Source organism: Euphorbia lathyris, chromosome 4 (assembly GCF_963576675.1).
Source record: "Euphorbia lathyris chromosome 4, ddEupLath1.1, whole genome shotgun sequence".
In the NCBI taxonomy this organism is placed as follows: Eukaryota; Viridiplantae; Streptophyta; class Magnoliopsida; order Malpighiales; family Euphorbiaceae; genus Euphorbia; species Euphorbia lathyris.
In genome coordinates, this window is record NC_088913.1 from 72,142,173 (window position 1) to 72,151,861 (window position 9,689).

Sequence of the window (9,689 nt, forward strand, 5' to 3'; positions counted from 1 at the left end):
TTCCTTCATCTCGAATAATTCATATAATCTCATATTCTGGTTGACTTTTAATTATTTTACCTTGCTAGTACCTTCATAGGTCACTTCTAGCTTGTTCCATATTTCTTCGGTCGTTTCAACACCTACGATCTTGTTATATTCTGCAGCATCTAGAGCACAGTGAAGCACATTTATAGTCGAAGCATTTATTTGTAGCTTCTTAAGATCATCTTTTGTCCATTTATCCTCAGTCTTCAAGACCTTTTCCCCAGCTACTGTTTCAATAGGTACATGAAGGCCTTTGATTATTGCTAACCAGACACTCATGCTCTGAGCTTGGATAAAAAAAATCGTTTTGTTCTTCCAGAATGTATAATTAGATCCAAAGAACAGAGGGGTCTGGTGATAGACAAACCTTCTGGTAGGATTTATATTGTCTCATTACCAGGAAAGAAGCGAGTGTTATTGACTGCCATTTTAAGGATCCTTAGCTCAAGATTGTTTTATCTTAGATATATAGCTTAGACTCTAATACCACTTGTTAGTCCCTAATAATGTTACATTAGTTCTAGGGGGTTATGAATAGAACTATTGGTTAATTTTAACCTTTTAATAATTTTTCTCTTTTAGTTCAACAACAGTATAGAGGTAACACTCAGAATCAGAGACAAGTTCAGTCTACCGAGGATCAGTCTACTAAGCTTGATTTTACTTCTGATATTTGCACTCAATGGACAGTTCGTTTAACATAGCTTCTGAAGATCCTTGAGATTGATATTATATGTTATATACATGATATTCAGAATGATCTAAGTGAGATAAAGAGTCAGAGCATGCAATATACAGAAGCAATAAAGGTAGAGTAAGGAAAAGAAGTTACTCAACATATTTATACTGGTTCGACCTTCTGCCTACGTCCAGTTCTCAGAATTTCATCTTCTGAGCTTTAATACACTAAAGAACTATTTCACAGGTAGAGTACAAACCATTTACAATAGTCAAAGGCTAAGTAAAGTACCGACATTTACTTACAATCACTTAACTATTTCTCTCTCGTTACTTGCCAATAACGAAAGCAATAACAGATCTTCTGGTTTTACAATAGAAAAGATTTTGATATGAAATCAAATGAACTAGTCTCTCTCTATTTTAATTACACAAATACAGAGTTAATGTGTGTAGATATTTGCTCTTTGCTTTTCACTTGAGTTTTTTTATCTATTTTTCGCGTGAAGATCAAGTTGTGAAAATGAGCTTTGGGATTGGCTTTTATAGGTGGAGCAAGTCGTTGGAGGGAAACGTCCTCTGTCTCTGTCTTGCTTCTGAACTTTGTGCCAATATATCCATTTAAGGAAAGTTGTCATTTTAGAAATCAGGCTTCTGTCTATCGTAAAGCTGTGCGTCAATGATAATCTTTTGACTTTTGACTTCACATGCTTTCAATCTATGTCTTTCCTTATTTGGTTGATAGAGGAAGACGTCTGTTTGATAGGGTCTTTTGTCTTCTACGTTTTTACTATTTCTAGATTGCCTTGATGTGACTGCTTGTCACATGATTCTGTCTTCCCAGTTTGTACTTGGGCCTTTTATTTTGGTAAGACCTTTTTAATTGCCTTTGTGTTATGCTATAAGTTAGTATAAATATTCAATAAACACGTTAACATAAAAAAACAACTTAATTCAATTTTGAAATTAAATATTTTGGAATCTTACATAATTGTTATTTTTGTCAGAATAAAAAACTCTATGGAAATTGTTTTTCAACAAATGTCCATTTGACTGTCATGTCATCCTTTTTAACACTATTAAACTGTCTTTGCTAACGGAATCAACGTCAAGATACTTGGTTGTCATCTTTTAAATCACGAAGATTATATTTGAAAATCACCAAAATACAAGATTTATTTTTGTATTTTTTTTCAATTGGTCCACAACACCCAATCTGGTCCAGCTCGATCAGTCTACAACAACGCACACATATAGTGGTCAAAGTGAACCAATGTCCATATAAATCATCACCCATGCATAAAATTGGGTAGGGGTGAGCAAACTAACCGGTAACCGATTACCAAATCGATAACTGAACCAAAATTTTAGTTTGGTTCGGTTATTTTAACATTCTGGTTCGGTTTTAATTTTAGCTTTATTTGGTAATCGGTTATCGGTTCGGTTATTGAAAAAAAATATCGGTGTAACCGATAACCGAACCGAACTTCATATATACATATTTAAAATATAATTTTATCTTTATATATATATAAATAAAAAGTTTAACCCTAAAAAATACACTTTTATCTTTGTATACATATATTTTGGTTTAGTAGCCTTTAATTTATGCAATTGTAACTTTTGTACAAGGATATTATTTGAAAACTAATTAAATAAAAATGTACAAAAAATTAAATATTTTGAGTTTTCGGTTATTCGGTCGGTAACCGAACCGAACCGAAAATTTTCGGTTAAATCAAATTTGGTTCCCAAACTTATTCGGTTCGGTTCGGTTATGAAAATAGAACAAATTTCGGTTCGGTTAACCGGCAGGTCGGTTCGGTTAGTAACCGAACCGAACCGAACCGATGCTCACCCCTAAAATTGGGTACCCCAATGGAACACACCCAAATATGTGAGTACATCCAATATAAACCACTCTATTAGTGTTTTATTTCTCCTCTCTTTAATCTATATACCATAAAGTTGCTTAATATAAGCCTTTCATTTATAAACAAATATGGGCCAAGCCCAACAACCTTAGATTATGAATTATTTTTCTAAATAATACTCTTTTGGTGTTAAATTCTCTATTGTTTTTGGATTGTAAATCTTTAGCTTCAGATTTGTTGGATTGCCGTTTTAGATGTGGAAAATTTTCAGGTACTATTCGAATAATATATCTGACCAAAGAATTAATTTCATATGTACATATTATTAAAATGATTTTTATAGATCAGATATATTACTTTCAGAGTACTGTAATGTAAAAAAAATTTAACTACATCCTCTTCCGTAAACAAGTAAATGTTGTCGACCATAGCTTCGGTTAATTCTTGTTATCGAATGAGAGAATTGGAAATTAAGGTCTAATATACAAATAATCCCCTGAACTTATCCAAATGTTGCAACTGCCTCCTCTAACTTTCAATTGTAACAATTTACCCCTCAAACTTGTCCAATTGTAAAACATAACCTTAAATTGGAAAGTTTTTTTACCCCGTACTTGAAGCAACCGTAAAACGTTTCTCCGGATTCATATCACGCCAACGATCTGATTATCACACTCCACAAGCGTTGCAAAATTTGTATTTCACGTGTTTCTTCAATTTCAGTCCATATCAACAATTTGAGATTATGTTTTACAATTGGACAAGTTTGAGGGGTTATGTTTTACAATTGGACAAATTTGAAGAGTAAGTTGTTATAATTGAAAGTTAGAGGGGACAGTTGCAACATTTAGACAAGTTCAGAGAGTTATTTGTGTATTAGGCCGGAAATTAATTTATATCTTCTACAAGTTGTTTGTATTAAAATGTGAAATAGTTGAATTATGTTTTGCAAGGTGCAACCTTGATTTTGTGTAATTCAGACACTACGAACAGTGTTCCATGTTGGACTGATTTCTGTTCGCGGGTCCCTTGTCCGATTCAAACATTTGATTGTATAAATAAGTCAAATTTGGTAATATCACATCCATTTTCAACATTATTTGTCTGCACACCCAATATCTTATCTTAAATTATCAAATTTGTTGGAATTAGTGTGTTTTTTCTCACAAAACTAAGATCTTGCCTCAATTCATCAATCAATGTTCTTATAATAATAATATAAAATATCATATAATTACATCACTTTAAATATTTAAAACTAATGATTTTTTTTTATTTAATTATTGTTAGGACTATGATTGTTGTGGTTAGTAAATAATTTTTTTAATTATTAAATGACCAGAGATATTTTCTTTCAAAATATTAAATGATTGATTTAATTTGTCCTTCATGGTTGAAATATTAGATTAATTTTAAGTTTTTTTATTGCTATATTAGTTGACATTTACTTGAAAAAAAAAGTTAACTATATTTTATTATTATAAAGGTAAGATTGAGTTAGGATTTCTTATAATAAAAATAAAATTAATATTTCCTAATAATTTCAAAGACAAATATAACCCTAAAATCTAAATTTTATGTATTTTAAACAGAAATAGTGTTCACATGGAGACAAGGATTAGGAGGATATTTTAGGATGAGTATCAAGTGGTGTGTGCAAAAACCAAAGCACGATGGGCTGTCAAACCCAGCAAAAACTCTACCTGCTCCAAAAATATGACCAATATTCAATTAAAAAATGACCAATTTGATTTTGTGCCTCATTTCCACCCAACTTCCTAGTAAAGATTACATTTACAATAAAATAAAACCAATTATTATCCTCTTAACTCAATGTTGTTTAGCGTTATGATTTATTGTTTGTTGTTGGAAAAACAGAAAATCTTGTGTTGAAAAAAAATCTATTTTTATGTATAAAATGTAAACAATAGTTTCCTAGCCGAACACTTAAAATTCTTACTTTTAATATGAAAAGACAAAAAAGAAAAGAAAATTGAGTAAATAAATATTCATTCACGAGAAAAACAAGAACAAAATTTCAATTCATACATTGAGCTGATAATAATTAAGTTCAAATAATTAACTCTTAATCAAATTACTCAATTAGTAATTGAGTGACAACACTTTCTAAAAATATGGTTTTGGGTTCTAATCCAATACTATACTACATCTCCCGACTCTCAATTATTTTTTTTTTTTATGATAATGCTAATATTTCATTAAATAAGAAGATTGAACGTATAATATAAGAAAATGTACAAAACCTCACATAAGTATAGGTTATGCTTAATACGTGATCCACTAAGGTAATAAAATGGCTACAAAAAGCAGAAAAAGCCATAAAAGGTACAACTATAACAACAACAACAATAACAGATAAATCACATATTTCTCGAAACTCCGAGTTCGCAGAAAAGCAGTTGTAATCCAATCTCCAACATTAGAACCAGTCTGAACATTTGGATCTGAGTCCTTTCTTTTGCAATCCCGTAGATCTAGTGATCTACGGATAAGATCTACCTTTTCTGCTCTTGCTAAATCAGAAAAGGTTACAAATGAAAAGATTAAGAAAAACAGATGCAGTTCAAACGGAGTAGAAGATCCGGTAAAATATATGAAATCCAACTAGATTATAACTTAACAAAACAAAAATTAGAAAACATAAAAGCGAGCTTCCTTCCTTCTTCCTGCTCAAAGATTTAGTAGAAGAGGATTTACAAAGGAAAAAAAGTGGGTTTAAAAAAAAAGTGGATGAGAAAAGGAGGAAAGAAAAGAAAGGAGAAGGAGAGGAGGCGGAAGCTTTTGGAGAAAAGCTAGCCCCGACTCTCAATTATAAATTACCACATTTAGGTAATTTTATTGAAACTGGTTTTTCTATATTTTTATTGTCACACTATCTGTCGTGTTTTGGATTCAAATCCGAAAAAAATCTTAAAGGAGACAATAGTGTAATAGAAAGAAAATATGAGATCACGAATTCTATATCTCTTTACATATCTTCCACTCAATTTATGACACTTATGTACTTATCATGCTTTATTTTTTTAACTCTAACTCTTAACCTTTTTAATCAAAATTAATAGAAAGTGATAAATATGCCAAATATCAAAATTTGAGTGAGAGACAGGTAAAGAATTTTTTGGACCAGAGTCTACACTAAAAATGTGGACCTATAAGCATAAAATGCTATATATAGTACAATTAATCAAACTGTACAATAGTAGATGGTAAAAATTCTGCATACCAAATATAGTAATGTACTATCTACAATTATAAATTTATTACCTAACATCATTCACTACTTTTTATTTAGAGAATTTAACAAACCAATAACTAAAAATAATATATTCAATTTTCCTCAAAAAAGGTAAATAATTATAAGGTCCCTATGTTTTTATCTAATATACTATTTAGTCCCTGTGTTTTTAAAAATAATTATATAGTCCCTCAGTTTTTATTTTTATTAACTCCTTAGTCCTTATGTTTGGGTCAATGGTCAAACTATAATTAAAATACCAAAATTACTCCTTTACTTTATCTTTTAATAATAAAACATCTATTTTTTCTATTGTCTATTTTTTTTCTCTTTTTTCCTACATAATCACAATATAAAGTAATTGATTTATTAATTTTTATATAATTATAGAACTTTAATTTAATAACGTAAAATTTATTGACTAAAAAATTAATGAAAAATATTTCAATAATTATTAAAACAGGAGTAAGACTATCATTGTAAAAAGTTTTTAAAATTCTAATAAATTTTACGAATAAAAAAAATGATTTTAAAAAAAAATTGTAATAATATTTAATGTTAGTTTAAAGATATTATATTAAAAATTTTAAAAAAATACAATTTAAGAAAATTAATAATACATTTTTTCAAGTATATTAATTTCGGTGTATATGTAGTTCAAAATTTTCATTAATTTTAATTAGATAAAATTTGAAACTAAAAAATAATTTTTTTTATGTATATAACTAGGGGTAATTTTGGACTTTCATTTAAAAAAACTAATGGAAGGACTAAATAATTGATTAAGATAAAAGTTAAGGACCTTAGAATAATATGATGGACTTACTAGCGTGTTAAGTAAAAACATAAGCACCTTATAATTATTTACCCAAAAAATATATATATTCAATTAATTTTTTAAAATTTTAATTAAATAAAAAAACAAAAAAAAAACAATAATTACAAGTGATATAGGCCAATATGGACCAACAATAATTTTTCTCAAGAAATGTGTATATGTAAAAATATATATTTACATTTGTCCCTGCAATTTTGTTTTTTTTTTCTTGATTTTTCTGTCACAATAAATAAATAATGATTTTTTTTCATATGTGTAATCCAAGCTTTTGACCAGCAATATCACACCTAAATTCAGCAAGTCCAATCCTTGATTTTTCAATGTCAAATTCCATCCAAACATTTTGTTGATGATGATGACCAATCACAAACGCTTCTATTCCTAGAAGGTCTGAATTCCCAAATGTAAAGCACCACACTGAATCATTCCCCCTCACTTCACCCGGTACCCGAACCAATAACCTCTCCCCCGATACTTGCATCTCGGCTCCATCAAACACCAAGCTTACCACCGGTATGTTCGCCGGAATCGGCCGAGACGATTCAATTACATAACACAAATCCATTGCTCCTTGAAATACAAAATTATCATCATTTAAAACCCTTAAAATCCCTTTTGATTGTGCCAGATATTCGTTTTTCAAAGCAGTGTATACCGGACCCAATAAGAATGAGAACTGTGTACCCGAGTCAACTATGGTTTGTCCGGCTCCGGTATGGTCCGGTACAAAGATAGATTTCGGAAGCGATAAAAGTTTGTTATTCACTTTTATACCTTCAAGTTGGACTGAATAAGCAACCCGGTCAAAGTACGGTAACGGGGTGGAGATTTTCACTAAAGGAGTATAGTTAAGCGGTTTAAGCCACGGTAAATCGGCATTACCGAGAAGTAAAACACCGGCCGAGTCAACATCCGAAATACAATAAGAAAATTTCCGATACCCCAATTGACTAACAAACGATAATGACCCGCGATTCAAACCCATTAACCCGGTTGTCTTCCCGTCTTCCTCCGAATTCGAACTGGTACCCGAATCCATGCACCCGAAAAGCGTATCCGGTTGAGTCGATGACCCGAGTCTGAAAGTTTCGAAAGCTAGACTGCCTTCAATGGAAGACGCGTCCGCGTAGGAGACGATGACGTGGCAGATCTTAGCCGAGTCACAGGAAACGGGTAGGGTCAGATTCTGGGTTCGGGTCCTGCAAGTGGGTGTAAGACAGCTAACTTTAGAGTAAGTTTTGGAGGAAATCGGGTTGAAAACCGAATTTAAACCGGGTTCTTTTTTACAGTGAAGCCATGAAAGCTCACTGCCGGTGTCGAGAACCATGGTGACCATCTGCGGCGGCGTTCCGACGGAGAGAGACACCGTGAGAGAAACATTGTGGTGGAAAGTGAGTTTGGTGGTGGTGGTGGTGGTGTTTGGGGTTGAAAGATGGGAACTTTTTTTCTGGGTTTTCAAAGATAAAACCAAAGATTGTTCATTTGAGGAAAAAGAGTGTTTGGTTAGCGAGAAAATGAGGAAGAGGAGGAGGAGAAGTTTATGTTTGAATAGAAAATGGAGAGAAGCCATAGGAGGTTTGCAAGCATATAGGAGAAAGAGGTTTGAGGTTAAGTTGATGTTAATTTTTGTGGGGTTTATGTTTTTAATGTGTTAAATTTAGGTACGTTTAAATACTAGGTGGAGAAAAATGATGGGTTTATTTTTTTTCAATTTTTTGGTTGGGGAAATAGAATGGTTTGTTTATTAGGTTTCTAAATTTGGGGGAATAACAAAGTTTTGTTGGGAAAAATAGAAATAATATGCACTAAAAAAAGTCGGTTTGAAAGGTGAATTATTTATAAGGATTGATATCACATTATTATGAGTCAAATATCAATGAAATACTCACAACTTTAAGTCTAATGGCCAGAGTTATCGTATCCGGTCAAATAAAGTTATAAAGATCGTACACATTCTGATCTATATCTCACGTTATGATTAGTGAAGTTGTAGATGTCTTAAAGAGAATCGTAATTGACCTCCTAATTAAGAGATTGTCACATGGTTCTCTGTTTATATTTAGGTGCACAGTCTGGATCTTATATATATATATATATATATAAATAAATAAAGGATACTTATAACGTTTATAATCAGGAGCAATTTTATCTTTAACGTTTAAAATGATGCAATTGTACTCCTAATGTTGGTAGTCAAAAGCAATTTTACCCCTAACATTGTCAAGTTGGGTCAATTTCAGACATTATTATAAACCATAAATATTTTGTTCCTTATTCTGCACCAATTACATATCAGTTTATTTTAAAAAAAAGTTTCATATTTTTTATGATTTAATAATAGAATTGGAGATTATTATTTATAAATTCGGTGAAATATTTTGCATTTTTTGTCCAACTCGTACAGAAGTCAGTATATTTTTAATTTTTTTTACGTCTAATCATATTTTTATGATCTGTTAATAATGAGTAATAAAATGACTCACATGTGAAGTATAGATGACAAGATTTATGATCGAGAAGACAGTTTGATTTATTTTTCAAATTGACCCAACTTGACAACGTTAGGGGTAAAATTGCTCATAACTGCCAATCTTAGTGGTAAAATTACTCCTGGTCGTAACGTTAGTGGTATTTTTGCACATTATCCCTAAATATAAAATGCAGATTACACAAGAAGTATTTTATTGATTCTACTTGCTCACCTAAGTTTGTATACTTCTCAATATTATTCTCATCATTGATTTAGACATGAGAGTGGGATCGCCGGTTTCCGACTCCTCTTTAACTACTTTTTTTTTCTCTTATCTCAGGCAATCTATGGACCCAACAAGATTCGCTCAGAATCCCTCACATCAAGGATAATTTGCAAATTTAGCTTTATGATTAATTGGAAAAAAGGAATTTAGACTCCTTACGAAACTGAGCAGTTTTTACTTATATTTTGTAGATGAAGTAATTCCAAACTGTAAAATTTAATAAAAGTCATTTTTCCATTAATTTAATTTAATTTAATCTC

The 9,689-nt window shown here is 31.0% G+C and overlaps 1 protein-coding gene across 1 annotated transcript; it reads right to left on the reverse strand.

Moving 5' to 3' along the window:
- Positions 1 to 6,809: 6,809 nt before the first annotated feature.
- LOC136228010 (aspartic proteinase PCS1-like) lies at positions 6,810 to 8,418 on the reverse strand. Its single transcript, XM_066016839.1, has one exon. It carries the CDS (start codon positions 8,241 to 8,243, stop codon positions 6,921 to 6,923), a length of 1,323 nt encoding a protein of 440 aa, XP_065872911.1. The 5' UTR covers positions 8,244 to 8,418; the 3' UTR covers positions 6,810 to 6,920.
- Between the last annotated feature and the right edge of the window lie 1,271 nt (positions 8,419 to 9,689).

Coding starts and splice junctions, on each gene's coding strand:
- LOC136228010 (XM_066016839.1), bottom strand. CDS start 8,243: ATGGCTTCTCTCCATTTTCTATTCAAACATAAACTTCTCCTCCTCCTC.